At 42.7% G+C, this 22,292-nt stretch overlaps 1 protein-coding gene across 1 annotated transcript in view; it reads right to left on the bottom strand.

The window, feature by feature from the left end:
• Window positions 1-9,832: 9,832 nt before the first annotated feature.
• The window catches only part of ARMC9 (armadillo repeat containing 9), a 67,054-nt gene continuing 54,594 nt past the window's right edge, over window positions 9,833-22,292 (bottom strand). The window contains exons 21-24 of the mRNA XM_009578386.1: window positions 21,824-21,948; window positions 18,230-18,362; window positions 13,445-13,617; window positions 9,833-10,015 (exon numbers count right to left, since the gene is read on the bottom strand). Of these exons, the coding sequence (XP_009576681.1) occupies window positions 9,993-10,015; window positions 13,445-13,617; window positions 18,230-18,362; window positions 21,824-21,948 (454 nt within the window). The 3' untranslated portion in view covers window positions 9,833-9,992. The remainder of the gene's footprint in view (window positions 10,016-13,444; window positions 13,618-18,229; window positions 18,363-21,823; window positions 21,949-22,292) is intronic.

Raw genomic sequence — 22,292 nt, 5'->3', positions numbered from 1 at the left:
CACCCACCCCCACCCACCCCCGCACTGGAGCCGCAAAGGTATTTCTCAACTTCTTTATGATGTTCAAGGAGGTCTGAAAGTGGGTGTGGTGTTAAAGTTTCTATTCCTGATTCTTACATTGTCAGGAACAACCTCAGTTTCATATCGATTTTATATTTATTGCACGTAGATTATTGTATGACTTATGGTTAATAGCCTAACAGAAACTATTTGGTGCATATACACTTAAAGGTGTGCAGGTGAAACTCCAGATCTGAGCTACTGTAAGAGAATCCATGCATAAAAATGGCACTGGGTAATAAACCAGGCTGCAACACAGCTTTCTTGCCGATCTGGTATCACACTAGCAAACCAGAGCTTTTAGCTTCTTTGCTTTCCCCTTCCTTTTGTATCAGAGCACAAATCTGCACAGAAAGCCAGGCATAGCAGCAGTGAGTTTGGGGCAGTTGCTGCTCTATTGCATCAATTCATGACAAGACACAGAAGAAAAGCTCTTCATGATTAAAAAACTGATATCCTGCTCCTTAGGGCTGAAAAGGAGCCTGCAACAGCTCAGGCATGGTCAGCCAGTGGTGACAGCCTGACTTGGAAGAGCTGCTGCAGTAGCAGGAACCTTTGCTGGAATGGTGAAAAGTTTCGCTCTCTTTGATCCAGCCCCAGAGCACAAGGGAATGACCGACAGAGCCGAGACATTGGGGGAAAAGCCTTCCCAGGAGTGCCTCACAGCTGGAAGCACAAAGATCCCTCATCCCTGGTACCCAGTACTGAAGGGCGTTGGGCTATTCTTTCCTCCTGATCAAACTCTGGGTTTAAAGGTGCCTGGTGGGAACTCCTTGGAGATAGAGCAGACGACTAACAGCCCTCACTCCTTCCAGGGCTGTATGCCACATCCTCTCAGATCCCCCCACAAGTGTTAAGGAAACACCGATTTCCTACTCTCTCTGTAACTGGCTGGCGTCCAGTAACCGGGTGCCAGCCCTACACCAGCCCCTGCTGCCATCCATCCAGTTCCTCTGGTGCACAGCCGGGCTCAGAAGAGCCTCTCCTGAGTCTTACTGTGCTTCTACCTGGAGCACGCTATGGCCTCACCACTTCGGTACAAACGAACACACTTGCACCCTGTCCCGGTTTTGGCTGGGACAGAGCTAATTTTCTCCATAGTAGCTGGTATGGTGCTATGTTTTGGATTTGGGACCAAAACAGTGCTGATAAGGCAGGGATGTTTTAGCTATTGCTTGCACAGCCTGAAGGCTGTCTCTGTTTCTCACGCTGCCCCACCAGGGAGCGGGCTGGGGGTGCACAAGAAGCTGGGAGGGGACAGAGCTGGGACAGCTGACCCCAACTGACCAAAGGGATATCCCAGACCATGTGATATTGTGCTCAGCAATAAAAACTGGGGGAAAGATGGAGTTATGGTGTCTGTCTTCCCAAGTAGTGGTTATGCATGATGAAGTAAATGTTCCTGCTTTCCTGGAAATGGCTGAACACCTGCCTGCCCACGGGAAGCAGTGAATGAATTCATTATTTTGCTTTGCTGGCGCCCACAGCTTTTGCTTTACCTATTAAACTGTCTTTATCTCAAACCACAGTTTTCTCACTTTTCCCCCCCATCTGCCGGGGGGGAAGCAAGTGAGCGGCTGTGCAGGGCTGAGGAGCTCCCCAGGGTTAACCCACAACACACCTCTAAGGTCATGGCGGTAACACCCCTTCCATCATCTCCAACGCGCCTAAGCAAGGTGTGATGGATGCACTGGACCCCTTAGACATAAACCATTGTCCAAGTCTGAGCCTAAGATTGGACTTAGCTGCACCTAAGCTCCATCAGGAGTTTAGGAAGCAAGGGGGTCTACTCTGAACCTCGTGACTCAACGGGAGTGCCCTCCTTACCCTTTGCGTCCCCGGTCTCTCTGTGAATCATTCCAACTCGAGTGTAGCTCAATTTTGCTTTTTATGTTTCTTCCATGCAGTAATTAATAGAGTGAACTTTGCCAAGTTGCACTTTTACATCATATTAAAACCCACTTTTGCTAATACCTTTGACAGTGATTCTTTAAGAGATCTAAATCACTCATCCACGACACAAGGACGTATTTCCCCAGGAGCTGATTTTCTAGCAAGGACAGGGTATTCCCAGTACAAACCACACTCACAGCCCAGAGGAAGGTCATTCAAAGAAACACGTGAGCAACACCAGTTACCATGCCAGGCAGCAGGACCAGTCAGCTTCACAGAAGATAAGGGAGTCAGCGACCTGCTGCTTTGCTCAGTGCAACAGCCGGTGTTGTGAGAAAGAGGCAAAATATGCTGCCAGCTCGTCTAGCAACCCACTGTCCCATTCCCATCGCCCAGGAATGGTTTGAGAGGTATCTAATGAAGCACAGAGGTCTCACTGTTGGCAACGTAACACTTCAGTGGCTGACTTGCCCTAAACTGTTCTCATTAGGAAATGGTTTTGCATAAAGTACTGGCGTCAGAAGTCAGAAGGTAAAGCTAATAAGAGATTTTAATCAGCCCCAGCACAAAAGGAAGGAGATTCCTGCATAATACCAGAGACGGAAAAGCTCTCCTTTGGGATCTCTTTGGGATCAGGTCTGCGCTGCAGGAAGAGGCTGTGGTACAGGTGAAAGGAAAAGGGCTACAGTCAGCAAGCACCAAGCATCCAGCCCATTTTCAGAGAGCTCCAGCCTGGGACAAGCACCTTTCAAAGCCTCCTTTGCCTCTGTAATGCACGAACATGATCCAGCCCCATGGAATAATTCCCATCGCAGGAAAAAATAAGGCAATCCCCCCCAAACAAAACAAAAAGTTAGAGCGAGGGAAGGAAGCAGAGACAGGAAACTACATGGACACTCTTCAGAGAGGCCACTGCTGCAGGATAAAGGGCCAAATTTTTATGCATGTGCTGAAGTTCCTTCTGAAACTCATTTCAGGCACCTGAACAAAACAATCAGCTTTCCACGAAGGCTCAAACCGTCCCCGGCTGCCAGCAAGGAGAGAGTGCTTGTAGAAAACAAGCTGCCTCCTCACAGCTGTTCGGGGGAAGCTGGACTGGGTTGAAATAAGGACATACTTCTATCTCAGCAGCAACAAGTAATGAAAATAATGAGACTTACAGCAAGGATATATCTTTTTTCAGATTGGATTCCACAGACACAAATGTGTTACTGTTACCAGAAACGTGTAAGATCACCTGGGTTGGTTTTGGTTAAAAACCCTTGGTCTCTGCCCCATGCACGAACACGATCCAGGAGCCAAGACACCCTGCTGGCACTCGAGATGAAATCAATTCCCATTGCTGCCATTTCTGGGTGACTTGGGAAGTGACATACAATTGCTAACACTGGCTTCTGCTTTAGTTGCTGTAAAGCTGGTTTCAGAAACCTCAGAAGCCCCAAAAAGATTTGTGGAAGTTCACCATCACTTAGACTCACCTTCTTGCAATGCTCAGCACAGCTTTGTGAAAACCCACATCCTTACCACCTGCATCTTCAGAGTCACAAGGATAACAAGGGTTAGAGAGAAACAGAGTCTTACGATGCTACCTCCTTGCCCGTGCCCAAAGCACACTGAGGTTTTAAACTATGGTACAGGAAACAGCCATTTAGCTACCCAAAGTTTTTCATCTAGGTGGAAAACAAATCAAAAGTAAATTATTTCTCTCCCATTCCGCACAAATGGGGAACCATGCTCTGCAATGGTCAGGTCCTGAATTTGAGTGAGAAGATGACCCTAAACTTCAGGTCAGTTCCATGTACGCATGACTGAAAACTCAACCAGACCAATTTTTAAGTTTTGGGAGAAACAAGCCAAATTCTTCTTGCTGTACTGTGTATTGCGGTAGCGCCTAAAAGCCTTACTTACGGGCCAAGCTGCTCGTGTCCTCATGTCACATAAGCACTGAGGTTGACTATGAGCTACGGGACCAGCTATGCTGGCTCCCAATCCATTACTTACCCCCAGCTGCAGTGTGGCTACACTGGCGCAGCCACTCCGGACAGTCCCAATCCCTGGATCTGGGCAGAAACAGGACAGCGATGGCTGCTGTAGCCATTATTGCCAGGGCATGGTTGGTGTGATGGGACCCTCGAGAACTGCTGTTGTATTTTGCCTGTGGACCACTCCCTGAAGTGGTGGCTCATGACTAGGAGCTCCCTGGCATGGAGCTTTTGGTGCAGTTAGTCAGGATGGAAAGTTAAATTTTGGCTGTTTCAAACAGCCCAGTTTCCACAAGGCTTGAGGATGGAAGGGGCTTAATCGAAACAGAACTGTTTTCCTCAAGTCCCAGAGCTGCCTCATTTCAGTTCCCAGCTGCTCACTTGGAAGAGAAGGAAAAAGAAAGGAGCCAGTTTCGTGGAAAATCATGGTAGGCCACAATCTGCCAGGTTAACAAAAAAAAAAAAAAAAAGGTCATCTGCTTAATAGGAGCCAGTCCATTAGGATATTGCAAATTTGATCCAGAGGGAAAGCAGTTGGAGAAAAGGGTAAAAATTTAAGCGAGACTTGATGCTTGACAAAGAATTCATTTGGTGCTAATTGTCCTGCTACCAACATGAACCACTCTCCCAAAAGGCAGTGCATGAGCAGACATGAACAATAAAGTGATTTGTTCTCAGGAAGCATTCAACCTCTGCCAACAGTCAACCAGATCCAGACAAGGGCTAGGGCAGTCAGACCGGCACATGGCAGACCAAATGAGGAACTGTATCACTTGGCACAGAGCTGCTATTTCCAGCACTTACATCCCATCCTCACGTTAGCTCAACTTTTTCACTCTTCAGAGAAGAAGGACTATGTGCCTGTAATGAAATCTGGATCTACAAAGGCCAGAATTTTTCCTTGAGAGCAGCAGAGGGAGGTGTCTTCACCTCCTAAAATCCCTCAGTAGGTGGTCTGATTTTCGGATGGCCTCTGCATTCATAGCTGTCAGTTACAGCCTAATATATAGGCATCTTAAACACCTGCAGGATGAATGTTATTGTTTCAGGTATCCACTCCTCTCTATTTGTCTTGTTTATTAGCTCTCAGCATCATTAAAAGAAAAACAAATAAAATGAAGTAACACTTTAAAGACTTTTAAAATTAAAACCAGCAAGACATACTGGAAACCATTTTTTAAATTAAATACAGTGCTAGGTCACTCACATTCAGAGTGACCAAAATAACGGACACTCCCCAAATCTGTGGACTTAAAACCATATCACCACAGCATTTCCCATATTTGAAGAAGGTAAGAACAAAACAAACATTTAAAGCTGTCACCTGGATTTCTTACCATTTGTGTGAAGCGTTTTCACTTTCACTGCCATAAATTACTGCCCTAGTTTCTTGGAAACTTGGACCGTATGCCAAGGACTGCTGAGAGAACTTGTAATAAAAGCAGGACATGTTCCAGAAAGTTATTAGATGTCCTGGGGTGTGCCACTCAGCCTGTTGTTTGGAGAGCATCAGATCCTTAAAGAGCAGAAATTTGGATCATGATCCCGTAACTGAATACAATGGCCTTCCACTGCAGGGTAGAAAGCAGCCTGGAAGTGAGAAGAAACTTGCTTTGAAATATCAGATCCCAACCACTAACAAGATGCCAGGCTAGAAGAATTACTAGTCTGATAATGCAGTAGGACAATGTTCTATATTCTCACCCAGAAGTTGATTTCTTTTTAAAATCTATTAGCAGCAGCTTCCCCTACAGCTTGGCCAGAACAGTCTGGTCTTAAAGTCTGTTTTGTTTGCCTTGAAACATCTTGCTGTTTTTCACCCATCAATAAATTCTCAAGAGTCCCACTCCTTTTACAATTCATATGAATAGCAGAGGTTAGGGAAGTGCAGCATGGCCTGGAGAAGCCCACATGGCTTAGTCACAGAGGTATTTTGGTACTTAGTTCCCACCGGGGTCAGTGGAGATTTGCAAGGCTACATCTATATCCTCTTTGCTAGCCATGCCCACAGACCTCCTTGAGCTCAGCGTGCCACACAAGGCACAGCAAGGTGTGTCCAAGGTGGCCTGCAGAGCTCAGGCACTCCTTGGTTAGATTATGCTCACTGAGCAAGGTGCACCTCCCAGCTCTCCAACATTTCCTCTTCTGGGAAAGGGCTTGTTCCAATATTGAGCCAGACTGCAAGGAAGTGTGAGGATGGTCCAAACTGCCAGGAAGTTCTGGCTCAAAGATGAATTCAAGCTGCAAGCTAAAAGGTAAGCCTGGATGTACTTAAATACCTGGGAGGAAGGTAGCCTGTTTGCTTTTCTGCTATCACTACTCAAAGATGTGCATGAATGCAATGCAGCAGTTTTTATCTCTACGCTGTAACCTCCACCATGATTTATAAAGACTAGTGGAATTTTTTTTAAAGGAAACAACTCAAAGCCAAACCAAGCAACCACTGTCCCTCCCCATCATGGCAATATTTTTCCTCCAGAGAACTTCCTTGCTTGTCTTTCCCTTTTTTCTCCAACAAATAATACCTCTGACACCAAACCAATGTCACTGGTGGCATGCCACATGCCTGGGCCCTCCTCAGGAGAGACCACGAACAATGAATGGTTCATGCCTGCTTTGCAACACTTCTGAGTAAACAATGCTACCCCTGCAGAGGCAGGCCAGGCTGAACAGAAGTGTTTTCAACTCAGGTGGAGACAAAACTGTTGGGGACAGAATTTGTCAATTATAAAACAGAGTGAAATGTGAACAAATGCACACCCTAAAAGTTCATGAAACCCCAAACAAACCTATCAAAAAGAGAAAGAAAAAAAAAAAATCCCTTTAGAAGCATTTTTACCCAGTCACTGCCAGATAATTTTAAAGCACTTGTACAGAATGAGCCCTCCATGCAAATTTAAAAAGACTTATGCAGTTTACGTCTCATATAACACTGTCCATAAACAAAATTACACTGAATATAGAGAAGTTATATCCAAAAGGCATGCTAGCACCACATAGCACTTTGGTCCCAGAAAAAACTTTCCTTGCAGATGTGTGTCGTATGCTATGACTGTATTTGCTTATTGTAAACAAAATCACAGCCCCTTTAAGTACAATCACACCCCTCTCATTCAGGCAGGCAATTTCCACTGCTCCCATTATGAATTTACCAGGGTGGTGGTGTATCTAGCAGCAGCCTCTACATGGCATATACAAAGAATAGCTAACAACTTTTAAGAGTGAGGTGCAGAATTTGCTATGTGTGTGTTACTGACCTCTATCCAGGGACCTTTCAACCCCGAATAGCGGAGTCCTACTAACAAAGGCAGAAACCACATTTCTCATTAGCTTCAAAACCTTCCGACTGGCATCACAGGGGCTTTTTGTGAACAAGACAGAGAAAAGGAGGACACATTACTTCGTCGGCCTCTCAAATTACTGCTCAGCTGATAATTTATTTCTAAGCATATCCATAGTTTCTCTCAAGTATCTGGAAAATGAAGTTTCTCAAGTGTTAATATAAAACATAGTCTCAGTTTTCAAACTCTATAGTCACACTCCAAAACATCTGAGTTGAACATGGAAGAATGTACATATAGAGTTCTGCACTGCAATAGGCCTGACTAAGAAACAAACACACATAAACTTCAGCTTGTTCGTTTCAGTCCAGTTCTCCAAGATGCATTTTGTTTTTCACAAATCTTGATCTGCTGGAGCAGTTGTAGCTGTATCTACCAACCACCTTCAGCTGACTTGTAAGGAGTGATAGATACAGTTTTAACCTCAACTAATGGTAAAGCCAGTGAGGTTGGTGGTTGTTCCCCCCTCAAAAAAATAAGTCTGCACTCAACACTTTTCAAAAGCTGCTCTGCATCTCAGAATCAGATCTGCTCCAACATGAAACTCAGCACTGCTGTAAAATAAATAAAACTCAACTACTGGAGCATTCTGTGTTATCCGCATATGCAAATGAATGTGCTTAGCACTTCAGTGTTAACAGCTTGGCCATTGATATTACATGCTGGAAAAAAGACAGCATTTCAGAGGAAATGCTCACCCTGCAAAACCACTAGGTGAGTTTTTGTGGCTGTTTTCCATTACTGCCTTTTTGTGAACCAGAGGACATTTTTCCATTAATTGTGTTTATCAACTCTGAGAGAAGGTGGATGAATCTAAGCACAAGTCAGAGATTTTCTGTGATTTCTTTGTCTAGCATGGAGATCTATATGACAGGGGCTATCAAGTGTCTATAATCACTAGTCCTGTGTCGTTTGAGAGTTAAAGCAACACCCGTGCTCTGCCTGCTTTGTATTAGGCCTGTGGACACCCTGAAGTTACCGAGCAGTACATTGTAACTTCCACATGAATATGACTAGATTTTAAACTGGGGGATGTCTTCTCCTACAAAACATCCTGATTCCAATTTTAAGTCTGTTATCCAAAGGGGTTACCTGAACTTGTGCGTGGGAGCCCTTTCTGCAAACATCTGACACAGCGTCACTGATCTTGGTGGGTCTCATGGCAACCACAACACACGAGGAAATACCTTTGGCTTTTCACTTGCCACCACATACCAAGAGGCACAATTCAAGGTCTCAGCAGAAGGGTAAAGCTTTCTTCTGGTCCTGTGGAAATGACTGGTGGCTTCACAACTGTTTACTCTAGGGGAAGGTAGTGTCACTATTGGAGTTGCTTTACCTTTCAGGCTGTGTTCCACTTGTTTGTTTCTCAAGGTGAAAATCCAAAACAACTGCCTTACCTTCTCCCTTTATGTACCTGTCAAAGCATTTGCTTTTGAAGTCTGCCTATGGCAAATACACTTCCTGCTTTTTGTGCATTTCTGCCTCAGTGGCAGCCAAGTTCCAAGGTAAACTGCAATTCTGGAAAAGTTGTTGCTGTTGTCTTAACAGCTGTGTCGCATGAGGGGATGTTATTGAAAAGCCAACCCCCAGTGAAGACTTTAGCGTTTCCTGGTCACTATTACTTTTGAGAGAAAGAACAACAAACAGCACTAGCTTCGTAATTCACTGGCAGAACTAACTGCTGTTTTTTTATTTAGGCTTCCTGATCTCTCTCGCCTAGCCAGCACTTCATATTCACTGAAGACCAGCACAAATTCCATAAAGACATAACCAGTCATTGCTCAGAAGTGAAGAGCATAAAAAAGCAACAAAGACTGAAGATGATTGTCCACAGCCACACGTAAAGAGAAAGTTGCTTCTGATCTGTTCACATTCTCATGGTTTCTTCTATGAATGAGAAACAAAGTTCTTCATTCCAGTGGGAAAAAACGGATTATTCATTCCACAAATGTTAAACAGTAGAATTAAGGAAAAAAACGTAGGAAGGAAGAATAGGAGTAATCGCTGAGGATAAAGCTGCTGATCAGATCCTCAGAGGTGAGCATGGATGCTGCCTTGGGGACTGGCACAGTGTTTTTGAACTGCCACAGGTCAATCAGAAGTTGATGAAATACTTTCTCTCCAGTCTCTGGTGGCCAAACGCAGATCTTACTCCACAAAGACTGCTCCAGGCAGTGAGGCTCTGCACATATGGTGTACATTTTCCCTCCTAGTGCAGATCCTTTGAACACAGATATCTCCCAACTCATTCACAAAGGCATAATTTAAAAAAAGCAAGTGGCAGGCTAGTTCAGCAAGCAATATGTAAACAAGACAGTTGCTTGGTCAGACTCCTGTGCTGAGCCCTACACACTGTCTTCAAAGGCCATTTACTCTGACAGAGAAGGCAGAGAGCAAGAGTTTCTTCTCAAAGTGGCAATGTCACTTTAGAGTAAACTATCGGAAACATTGGGACTATATCCATCTCCCATATCAGTCCTGGGCTGCTGCTGAGACCTTGAATTGTAATAACAAGGCCCTTGTCTTAGCCAGCTTTAGAGATGACAACAGATGCATCCCATCAGATAATGCCTGAACCACCGTGCAAGACATACGCCGTGCAATGTCAATAACCTCACTCTCTTCTCAGTAGGTCGCCAGTAAAGCTCATTACAGGAAGCTGGCTCTGTCCTTCAACAATGTGACAGGTGATTCTCGAGGAAAGGAACTGTTCTCACTTCCTGTAGGACTGGCTGCCTGCAGAGAAACAGCAAGAAAGGGTCTGTCAGCTGAAAGCAGGATTTATTACAAGACAGGAGCTGCCTGAGGGCAACACTTGTTCAACCTGTAGAGTGACACAAACACCACAAAGAACATGCACAAAGGCACCTTAACCACTGATGTTGCAACTTAAAAATGCAGAACGTATTTATGGCAACCACTTGTCAGGGGACACTGAAAGAACTTGTGGAGGAGCAGAGAGTCACCAGGTCCCAGTCACACTCCTGACAAAAATCACTCCTCATTCTTCTGGTAGAGATTTTTGTACTACTCTAGCTCCACTGTGCCCTAGACAGAACTTGGTACGCTGCAAACAGTTTGAGTATGCCCATGCAGAGGAGCTTGGAACAGATGCAGAATAAGGAACAGGATAGATTAAACCATTCAACTATGTCCACGTGGAGCACATATGTGCGGTTGAAAAAGTCTAGATTTGGACATCCACCCTATGTTATAGCCATGCTGCCAGTGTCATCCCTGTACCAGCTATGAAGTGGAATTCACAGAAAATCCCAGCATGGCTGGTTTTATTTGGAGGAGCTTGGTTTTGCTTCAAGGTACAGCTTTAGAGCTCGGCTAACAGCAGCAGGCTACATCTCAGGCAGGTATCTGGCCCCAGGCCTGTAGCTGCACTAAGTACCTGTGCTTCCTCTGCATTCCTCAGGCATTCCACACACTCGATGCTCTAAGAGGAGCAGTCCAGCTAGTTCAGCTAGGTTTATGTAAAAGCAACTTATTTCCAGAAAATAAACCTATAATAAATATTAAAAGCAAGCTAAAAATGTGTCTCTAAAATAAGTGAGCACACCAAGTTAAGTACAATCAGAAACTCATCTTTTTCTCGTCATGCCCATCAGCTATAAAAACTTGTATTTCTCCAGAAATACCAAGAAATCCACGAACTAAAGATAGTCTTCTACTGGGACAGAGTCTCTTGATACGTAAAAACCTACATACCTATGCAGCAGGCAAATGGGAGGCAGCAATTGCTGAAACCTACTGTTTTCTGATATCTGTGCATCTGATACCATTTTTGACTTACAGATAAGTCAGCTAGGAAATGAAAGGAACAGTAGCACAGAGCTTTACTAGGGAAACATTAGGGGCTCACCTGCTTCTGATGCCTCCCTGCATCTTTAAGTAACAGCTGGGAATTTAATTACCTTTGAGAACTCATGTTTGGACATAGGTGCTTAAAGCCCTTTTTAGTCCTTTAAAAATCTGGTCCTTACCACCTTCTTTTACTTTTCCCAACCATAAAACCGTGTGTGAAAGGCCCTACAAGATGGACAATAACTAATAGGTGCTCTGTGACAGCAGACAACAATGACGGATACATATACACAAAGTGAGCAGAAGATGATTTGTTTGCAAAATAATTTCTTTGCTATTTTTAGCAGGAAGATAAGAGTTTAACATTCAATTGCTGACACCAAATCTGTCTCATGGCACATGTGGACAGATAGAAAACAATTACCTGGAACCCCAATAGAAAACTCAGGAGAAAAGGTAAATGGACACATACTAAGATGTGATGCCCGCTATACATTCAGCTTTAGGATGCACAGCCACAGCAAAGGTAAGAGGTATATTTTAAGACAAATACTATCCAATAAAAGTTAGAAGAATCCAAGAGTCTGGACTTCCATATTACATACACTGAATCAACAGAGAAACCCAAGTGATGTAGAACTCCGATCATGCTCTGCTTTAATTTCAAAATAAAATACATTATACACTGTGCCACTGGAAAAGGAACTTACTCCAGAGCCCTGTGAGAGCAACATATGTATGTCACATCTTTCATAGGACACACGCACCCAGGAGCGTAAAGCTGCCCTGGAGAAACTAGAAAGTGAAGGGGAGTTTCTGTGCACACACACACACACACTATGCTTTTCCCTTCTTCAGCAGTGCTTCTCCTTTTCAATGGGCTAGTGCTTTTGTAAATGAACTGAAACAGGAACCAGGGACAGACTCTCGGGTGTTAACATCACATTCAGTCAGGGCAGAACAGTGCTCATATCACAGGAAACAGAAAGCGCTGATGTCAGAGGTAAAACACAGGCCATGTGCAGCAAAAGTAAAGCCGAAAGAGCTGGCAGTATTACCTAAGCACAAGACTGCTCAAGCAAGTACTCTCTAAGTCAAAACCTCCCTTAACCACCAAGGGCATTCCTTTCCATTGCCTCACCTGTACTCCCTGAATGAAACCACCCCATCTCCCTGCATGTGCAACTGTGTGGAACGACAGTGAGTGAGCAACACAGAAGACTTAGGAAGCTCTTTCCAGCTCTGTTGCTGATTTACTAGGTTATTTCAATTCTCTGTGTTTCGTTTTCCCTACCTGTAATAAGGGGCTAACGATATACACATACCTCTAGTTTCTTGGGAAGGTTTAGCAAGGTATTATGAGTTACCATGTTTTTGTGAAATGTTTAAAGATAACAGTTACAGCTAAAGAATAGAGCTGATGTTACGTTGTGATCAAATAATCATCACTAAACCTCTTACGATACGTTTGGATAAGAATGTACAGCACATAGCTCCTGCCATTTTCACTGATGATGGACCCAGAGGTGTATTTGAATCCAGCTAGTCCTATCCACACTCCAGAAAAAAAGCTTACTCATTACTGAAGAATGCATCTTTCTTCCTCCTCCCCCCCCCAAAAAATCCCACAGCTTACACACCATACATGTGTTTACTGTTGTGCGAGCATCCGAGATCAACATTTCCACTTTACTGGGCTTGTGTTGGCTTAAAGCAAGCGTCCATCCTTCCCCTCTAAACTCAAATCACTGCCCTCCTCTCTTCTGAGCCTGCTGCAAACTAGTACTGCTTAAACCTCTTCAGGCAATGACACATCCATATGGTTCTTAAATACAAGTCTCCAGCAGAATGATGACTGCCACAAGCTGCACACCACGTCTGGCTTTCTGCTTACTAGGCCGCCCTGAGCCCATCTTCTGAACTGCCTGACATCTGGTCTACATTCAGTTGCAGTGTAGACACACCCAAGGATCCAAATTCAAGAACATTAAACAAGTTACACAGGGGAGTGAACAAGTGTCTAAAGAAAAGGAAAAAGTCTAATGACATCTAGAGAAAGTCTAATATGAGACTAGAAGCTTCCCCCCAAACTTCTGAGAATTTGGGCCACTTATCTCTACCTAGAGACAGGAAAAAGCATGTCTCTTAACTGCTCACATGACAGCCTGGAAATAGGAGCAGTGTTCCGCAGGATATAATTACATGGTTGTACATCCTGCAGATGACAACTACAATGTCATATACTCCGGGCACATTTGTAGCATACAACTTAATTCCTGGAGACCTACTACAGCGCTCCCTCCTTTCCTACCCCAAGGACTGACAAACAGAATGATGATTTTTTCCACTTACTCTGTCTGCTTCTCGTGGATGATCCTGAGGAGCTGGGACGGCTTGTTTGTTGGGGTCCAGACTGAGAGAATTGGGGGGCAATGGCTGGGATCTTTCCCTTTCTAGGGCTGGCGCTCTGCACTTCAGGAGTGCGAGGAATCTTGGGTTTGCTGGTGAAGGCTGAGGGAAACTCGCTGTAGGAAGAGATGGAAAGGGTTAGCAATGCATGGAGGAATATGTATGCATAGTAAGTCTGCAACCAAGTGAAACCTGCAGTACATGCTGTGACAGTACATGCTAAAAATTCAGGAAAGGAACATGGCACCCCAGTTACTGCCCTGGGGCGTGTACTCACCGCACAGCCTCTAAACCTGGCTCTATCGAACTGTCTATCCTACTCAAACCTGGTTCTTTGGACAACAGGATTGAACAGGTTCAGTTAAGTCCCCTGCAAACAAGTATTAGATCTTTAGCTTGTTTTCCATCGTATTTATCACACACACAGACTCAATCTGAGGTACAAAAAACATACAGAAATACTACGGCACAGGAATACATCCTTTTAGAGCACAGACACTATTATTTCTCCTAGGTATAGGTCACAATCTTGGCAGACATAGGCAGCCTCCCCGGCTCCCAGCTGCGATAAGATTTGTAGAACTCCCTGAAGGCTTTGTCAAAAGAGCAAAAAGCTGTAATGGCATCTATGAAATAAAATTCCCTAAGCACACAGGTTCCTTGTTCACACTGAGAACATAAAACAGCTGCTGCTATTTCACAGTCTGCATGTGCTGCAAAGAATACAATTCTTTAAAATTTAGTCCATGACTGTGTGAGGGTATACTGTTCTTCCCCACTCCCAGCATCAATATATTTTTCCCCAGGTACAAAAATGGGAGGCTACTAGGAAACAGCAAGTCTCTAATATAATTCTGAATTTATATTAATGTTTGCTCTAGTGAGTCAATTTTCTCTTAAAAGGAGAAAAGGTTTAACTGAAATAACAGCTACATGAAAAAACTCATCATATTTAGAAGGAAATAAAAGCAGAGCCAAAGGCAGGAGATCGAAAAAGATGCCATCTGAAGAAAGGCAATTAAAATGGAAAGTCCCCGTGTTATCAGCTCCATCAAAAGAACCCTTTGTGACCATCAGAAAGGGTGATTAGGAGGATTTTCAAGACATTTAATCTCCCCTCCTCCCCTGGGAATGTTGCTGAGTCAGTGCTGATAAGCCCTTCCATACCCCTGCTTCACCTTGCAGGGAGATTTGAACAAGTGTTTCTTTTGTATTTTAAATAGCATTAATTGTCTGGGTTTTGCATATGTATATGCTAACTATTAAGGACAGAGACATGCTAACTGGTCTGCTAAGAGCCATCTCTGCAGCCCTCTACCTATCTCTGAGTATTACAAGTATTACACTTGTCTCATTTCAAAGGAGGAGGTGGCAGACGGCAGCAGAAACATACTAGCAAAACAAAACCAGAAAAGTAAGATTGGCTAGATAAAACCCCAAGCCGTGGACCACAGACATATTTAAATATCTCTCTCCATAAAATAGTCTCATTGTTATCGCTTTTTTGTCATTTTATTCACTTTGGTTCAAAAGCTGGGTTTTCAATTCACTAGTGCTCTTCTTGGTAACCTTATGTGTACTATGATATGCCAACGCAGATAAAAAAGGAAGATCCAACAGCCTCACAGCAGTTTTTGAGCCATAAATGAGCTTTTTTTTCCTTATTCAGCAATAAATAACAAAACCCTGGATCTGTATTCCCATACACTAAAAAGCATTTTTATAGCCATCAACAATCTTCACAGAGTTCCACTGCAGTAACCTCGGCAGCTACACTATAAGCACTCTGGAGACAAAGCAAAGTAATGCAACCAGAGTCACTATACTTTACCAAAGAGAGAGATACACAGTGGTCACACAGGATGGCTCATATCTTTGCAACCTTTTTAGGAAAGGATTATATGAAATAAACTGGTAGCAAACACTGTAAAGTTGAAAAAAACCTGCTGTTTTTCTAACAGGATGCAGAGCAGATTCGGTCTCCATCTGCCCAGGTGACACAGAACCATCTCATGTTTTACTACATGAATAAATAGACCAAGATCAACAGAAAAGAATTACTCCTCAAATAACACAGAAAACTACTACTTGGCATCCTTTAGAACTTGATGAGATGAAGAAAGAAGCAGCAAAATCTACTGTGGGAAAATGTTCCGTTTTATTTGGTTAAGGAGTCATTTATGACAAGGTATGGTAATTTGAGAGCAAGTGCTGGAACAAAAAAAAAACCAAAACCAACCAAATAAAAAGCCAAACCGACAACAAACTCACACAGAAACCTACATTTGCATTGAGAAGAAAGAAAACTGTTTACTTGAAAAAGTTGAAATAATTATCTATAAAAAAGTGCTCAACAGACTGATACTGGGGTCGGAATAATCAACCAGGAGACATGACAGGACTTGAACATACAGAGATGAGTTAGACCATTTTCTCCAAGAGAAATACAGTTGGACTTTTGGCCATTTTTACCAGATTATCAGAAAAGCAAGACCATTAGAGACTTAAGAAGGTCCTGCAGAGTTTAAGCTCTTTATTATGATGATACTGGATATACTCAAAATAAAAAAAATAAGGGCTTTTTTGGTCAGCCACAACTGTAAACTCAAGTCTATTACAAATTTATCCTTGATTAGCTAAAAAGCACAACAGATCTATATTCTTTCATGATCAAAATGCAGTAGGGAATAGCAATGCAGGGGCAGCTGCCAGCCTGACATGCATCAGCTAGAACAATCATTTGTTCCTGTGGAAATAAAACAACTACAATAGACATGTCACTACTAGGGCCTCATTCTTCTCTCAGACTGATTTAGTGTAATTTCACTGATCTCTGTACAGTTAAATTCCCAATTTATACTGCTAAGGAAGATGGGAAATAGCAGTGACCACTTCATCACCACAACTCAGCCCTCCTTTTCCCATACATACCTCTTCTAGGAAGAGGTATTTGCCTGGTAGGAAGGAGACATCTTTTACAGTGGTCAAAACTATGACCAAAGCAGCGATTTATTCGCTGTTTGTTTTGCAAACAAATAAAAGTATGCTTCCAAGAATGAAAGAATGAAAAGGCAGGTCTAGCTATTGCAACACCAACATACTAACAAAAAGACCCTTGACATAGGAAACCTTGTGTTTGCTTGGACTGTGAATGGCTACATTCCCATATCCGTAACTCGAGGCTGCATTTGTAAATATAAATTACTGTACGCATGCTAAGGAAGCATGCAATGAAAAGATATTATCTTCTGCAGTACACTGCACCTGTGCCTTCATTAGAGATCCATCTATAACTGAGATTTAGACATATATTTATGAAGAAAAATTAAAGATTACTGGGGACACGTCTTTTTAATAATAGATCATGACTCTAGAGAAGCAAAGCCTGTCACTAAGGTGGGGGGCAAGACGGTGCCAATTTGGCTTGCTTCTTGCAAGCCAAAGCCTGAAAAATAATCTCTCTCTCCATCACAAAGCAAGCAATTTGGCCATAAAATTCTCATGGTCTATTTGTATTTGTAGTACGTGCTTAGCTTCTGTTAGGACAGGCAACAGAAATAAAACCAGTAATGCTGGGATAGGGGTATGACTACTAAGCACTTCAGCTGCTAACCAGTGATAATTTGTTGACAATATATAATTTCTCAGATCTCACCATGGAAACAGCACAACTGGGAAGGAAAAAAAAAAGGCAAAACACAAAACCACACCAAACCCCCCCAAAAACCCCAAAACCACACACAGGCATCTATAGGCCAGAAGGAAACAAAGCTCTAAGCAGAGTGTCCAATTTTCAGAAGTGCTGGAGCTTTAACTGACACAAATAACTAAGGACCTCTGAAAAATCAGATCCATGAAGAGTTGGTAAAACCTTTCCTTTAACACATCTCCACCCATTCTGTGTTTCACTTCTGGAATGTACTTGCTTTTAAAATTTCTCTACACTCACTGTTTAAAACTTGGCCCAATCAAATTAGCTATAGGAAAAAGCTGTTAATGTCTGAAGGACACATACGGGCCCTGAAAAACTTTGGTAAACCTTGGTCCAATTGCTAATGAATTCCTAGTTCTCATCCAAGATATAACATCACAGTCCTACACATGACAAAAGCTTCACAAAGGGCTCAACGTATGAACAGGAGAAGGAGAACAAGATATTTCATCTTCTTTTGACAGAAATTGTTTCAAGGAAGAGTTGAAACCCATTGCTGGGAGAACTCATAATATTGCCTCTCTTGCTATACCCGTCTAGTGGATAAATCAGGGACTCTGATCAGCAGTGCTAGCGACTCAGCATGTTTAAACACTCTGAATCCACTTAAAAGCTTAATTTTTCTTCCTTCTGCAAGTTAATTCCTGCCCTGTTCCCACAGTCCTACCTATTTCTTTACTAATAAATGATTTTTCATGGGTTAGAGTCAAGCAATCTAAGGAAGAAATCAGGAAGTTTTATTTGCAGAAGACTGCGTTGTGCGTACATGTGAAGTTCATTAATAATGTCTTGCTTGAGATTTCTCCCATTCTGGACCAGATGCTTAGAAATTGAACAGCTGCCTCTGGCACAGCTAAGGGTATTTTGTTTGGCAAGTACCACCACAGCTGTCTCAGACCAGATTACATCATACATCAAATGACTTCACAGATTGTCTTTACAGCAGCATGGAATTAGCTGGTAAGTCTCCTCAGACTCCTCTTGCACTTTTAGATACTCCTCTGGATAAATCATACCTATGCGATTGCCCATCTACTTCGTCCTGGGTGAAGTCAGTAGATCGGGAAGACAAGATATTGTCATCAGCTGGGATGCTTCGGTCCATTCTATGGCTTGATGAGAATACTTTAGATGACTTCATTTCAACTGCTATTTAAAAAAGAAACACTGTTCAGTGAGGAGTTGCCTCTTTACAATTTTACTAGAAACACAAATTGAGTCACAGTTCCTGCTGTATGAAGGAAACCTTGAGATAATGGCAGGCTACTGAGTTAGTGTGGCAGAGTGCATTACGGCTCATCAGCTGAGCCAAGCCAACTGCAAGCATGTATACTTCCAGCCCTTAGCAGTTGGAAAGTAAAACATGCTTGGATCATTTTCAAAGCAGCTACACTCTGCATTTGCAATGGGCTAGGAGTATGCAGACCATCAGTTAACGTATATCAGCTAATGACTGATATCTCATTAAAGCCACAGGAATGCAATCACTTGCAGTTGTCCGTACATATCCATAGCCACTGCGGACAAAAACCCAGTGTTTTACACTTCTGTCAGACATCAGGTCTATTACATTTGTTCAATAGACTTCACTTTCTGCCTTGCACTAATGGAGAAGGGAAGGGCGGCCAGTTTGCTGAGAGACACAGGGCTATCAAGATGTGCAAGTTCAGTAAGAATTTAGGGGAAATCCCTAGCTCCATTCCTCCCATGCTCAGGACAGGTTGCTGTCCTGATTTGCTCTCACATGCTGATATGGATGCAGATCAGGTCACTTTCAGACAAGCTTTTGGCTTCCCAGTGCAAGTTCTGTCTGACATTCAGCGTAATAAGTGTAGTAAGATGACCAGGGTTCATCTTTAGTCCGTAAGTTTTCTGCTCATAGGAGACAAAAAAGAAAAAAGAGCCAGAATTATTGATTCTTTACCGAAGTGATAAAAAGGGAGGATGGACCCAGACAAAATCAGATCAACTCAAGAACAGCTGAATATATCCAGGCACGGAGGACATTAAGAACTCCTCCTATTTTTAGAAAACAAAGGAGGATCAAGGTTTCTTGAGGCTAAACTTAGCTTCCTTGAGATATGACCTTGATGATGCTAACTGTTCACATGAAGTTTTTATTCTAACTGTTTTTTCACTCTTGGTCTCTTACTATTCATTTCACGACTTGACTGCATGAAACTTTGAATCCCAAAGTATTCATGTGATGCTGGAAAAAACACATATTCTGAAGTGAGCAGGTTCCTGGTACTGCATAATGACCATCAGAACAAGATCAGAACTCAATAAACTGCATATTTATTTCACAAATACGTTTGGCAGGAAATGATTAGAGTCTCTAGAAGCAGTACAATTATTTTTACACCTTTCTGTTATGTACTGTCCCCTGCCATATCTTAGAAGGCACTAGAAGAGAAAGGGCTTATTTTCCACTGTCTTAAATTAAAGCTTTTCCAATTTAAAAATTACAAAACCCACTGCCTTTTGGAAAACAGGGGGTGTCCAAAGACCAAGTCCATTTATCATTATACGGAATGAAAGTCCTGTCACTGACATGAACAACCAGGGGATCCAGCAGTGCAGTGACTCTTTTCTCTTCTCTTCTCTTTTCTTCTACTCCTCATTTCTAAACCCCAAAAGGTAAGAAAAAGAAGCATGTATTTCACTGGCTACTTGCAAAAATCTGAAACAAACCTCTGGCAATCCTTCAAGTAGCTCAGTATTGTTTTATAGCCTGGATTAGTGCTAGGAAGAATTGTCTCTGCCACACAAAAATTATGGTTTTTTACATTTATAATGCATATAAACTTGCAATATGCTGTATATTCTGACCTCCAAGATTCTTCTACAAGAAAAGAATATAATCTAGTAGTCTTATTAGTATCCACCTGCATATAATTTTGACTGAAAACAGCTAACAGTTTTAGACAGAGGCTACAAGGAAAGTTCTGACAATATGAAACATTAAAGTTGGCAGGAATTTCTTCAGCATGAAGGCTTTATATCAATATTCTCCATCAAAAACGAACAACATTTACTTTGCTGACTTACTCAGGCTCCCTGTTTAAACCTCCCCACAAATCTCTACAAGCAAACTGTCAGACAGCATCAGCAGCACAGAAAAAGTGACAGAGGTGAGTGAATGCATTTCCCTGGCAAGAAATTATCAAAATGTGGTTCAGAAGGCACGCTGGGTTCCTGGTGGCTGCATAATGCCTTAGAAATTGCACCCAATTACACTTTAAAACAGCAAATAGGAACACCTTTGATACCTGCTTGGCTTAATTTCTGTTACGAAGCATGAGTATGTAAAACTCCATTTTTTTTTTTCTTCTATATAGGAAAAGTGTCAAGTCAATATGCTTTTGATTAGCTTACAACCTCTGCTGTTCTGAGTTGCTGCCCTGGCCAGCTAACCTCCCTGCAGAATGGGCTCAGCTATACTCAAGGTGCTACTGCGCAAAGCAAGTCTTGAGGGCAGCAGCTCTCATTCCTACACAACAGCGAGAACCCAAGTGCCCATCTTGAACAGGAGCTTCATCTGCTTCTATCACACAGCTTTCATTGAGCATGTTATATTTATTAGCTCTAGGCATTACGCAAGCAAATTCCTGTCTGCAAGACGTTGGTTGCTTTTCTCAGAATCCTTTTCATTTCCTCTAGGAAATTTAAAAAAATAGAAGAGAGTAAAAAGTATGCTATTCCTTTACTGCTTCAAAGCATATTTTTCAGCAAAGTAAAGGCATGCTTTGTCTGAACTTATTAATAATTTTGTACCGGATATGCTGCAAGATCCTTTATCTAAGACTGCAGAACATTTTGCCTTAAATCCCTTAATCAGAAATGTTAATGAATCCCTGCAAGAAGGTTGAAACTCCCACATCCGAAGTTCCATGATCCTGTGCCTATCAGTTCAGAAATAAAGTATTTCAGAAGCCTATAACCTTTTAAATTCCATCACATGTTTCTGAGCTCTCAGGTCCAGCTGAGTTTGCATTAATTTCAGTTTAAGTTGCAAGGACAGAATCTTTAGCAGCATCACCCACAATGTAGCTATACAGCACAGGGTTTCCCATCCTCCACAACCTTTTATGGTTTGAATGTTGTTGCAAATCTAAGCAGATAACTGCAGCTGCCTTCAACTTTAATACAGAGGTCTAGCCAACAGAGCCTGCAGGTGCCAGCAGACAGTGATTCATTTAGATCCAAACAAGGGTATATTTGATCAAGTAAGGGGCTTTGCCTGTTGGGAAGTGCACTGCCTCTGGACTGCAGCTCTCTCCCTAGGCAGAGGACATCGCGGAATGAAATACAGTATACTTTGCACATTGGAAGCCCTTTCACAGAAAGCAAGATGGAGCAAGGCAAGTGAGACCATTGGTCTCTGCTGACCACACATTACCTTCTGCAGCCATTCATTCAGCTCGAGCCAAAATCCAACTGTGTGCCCCAGGGTCTTGCAGACTGCCCCAGGGTCTACAAATGGAGGGCCAGTCCCGAGGCTACATTTAAAAAAAAAAACTCTACAACACACAAGCTAGGCCCCAAACACCTGCCCCGGTCAAGAAAGATAGCAACAATTAATGACAACATTCACAGAATATCCTTACATGAAGGGGAAATGCAGAGGTCAGAAATGCTGGACCTGCTCCCACTACAAATGGGAGGATGACCACTCGGCAGAGACTGCAGCTTCTCATCCCTATCATGACAAGAACTGGTATCGTTTTCCGGCCTGGAGGAGAAAGGAGAATGCAGGGTGATGAGTATAGAAAGTTGCATGAGAGTAAATACTAATTTCTTCTAATTGCCTGTAATGACATAGAAGATATTGAAATTACTTTATATTTCATATTGCAAACTCGTGCTAAGGACATAATTTAACTGCGTGACTGTAGCTCCCCCAAACCAGCTGATGTTAGACGTATTTGAAATTAACATTTTTTTCCTACTGCAATAAAAGAGCTGAGGAAAGGAAACCATAATTCCTTGCAGTCTGAAGACCGAAACTACCAGCAGGGCACTTAAAGAAAAAGACTGTAGCAGTGGGCCTGTGAGGTCTTCAATACTTAGCTTTTT

This window comes from Fulmarus glacialis, unplaced genomic scaffold (genome assembly GCF_000690835.1).
Source record: "Fulmarus glacialis isolate BGI_N327 unplaced genomic scaffold, ASM69083v1 scaffold10020, whole genome shotgun sequence".
Classification (NCBI taxonomy): domain Eukaryota; kingdom Metazoa; phylum Chordata; class Aves; order Procellariiformes; family Procellariidae; genus Fulmarus; species Fulmarus glacialis.
The sequence above is the reverse complement of the archived record's forward strand: the minus strand, read 5'-3'. Positions and strand labels throughout refer to the sequence as shown.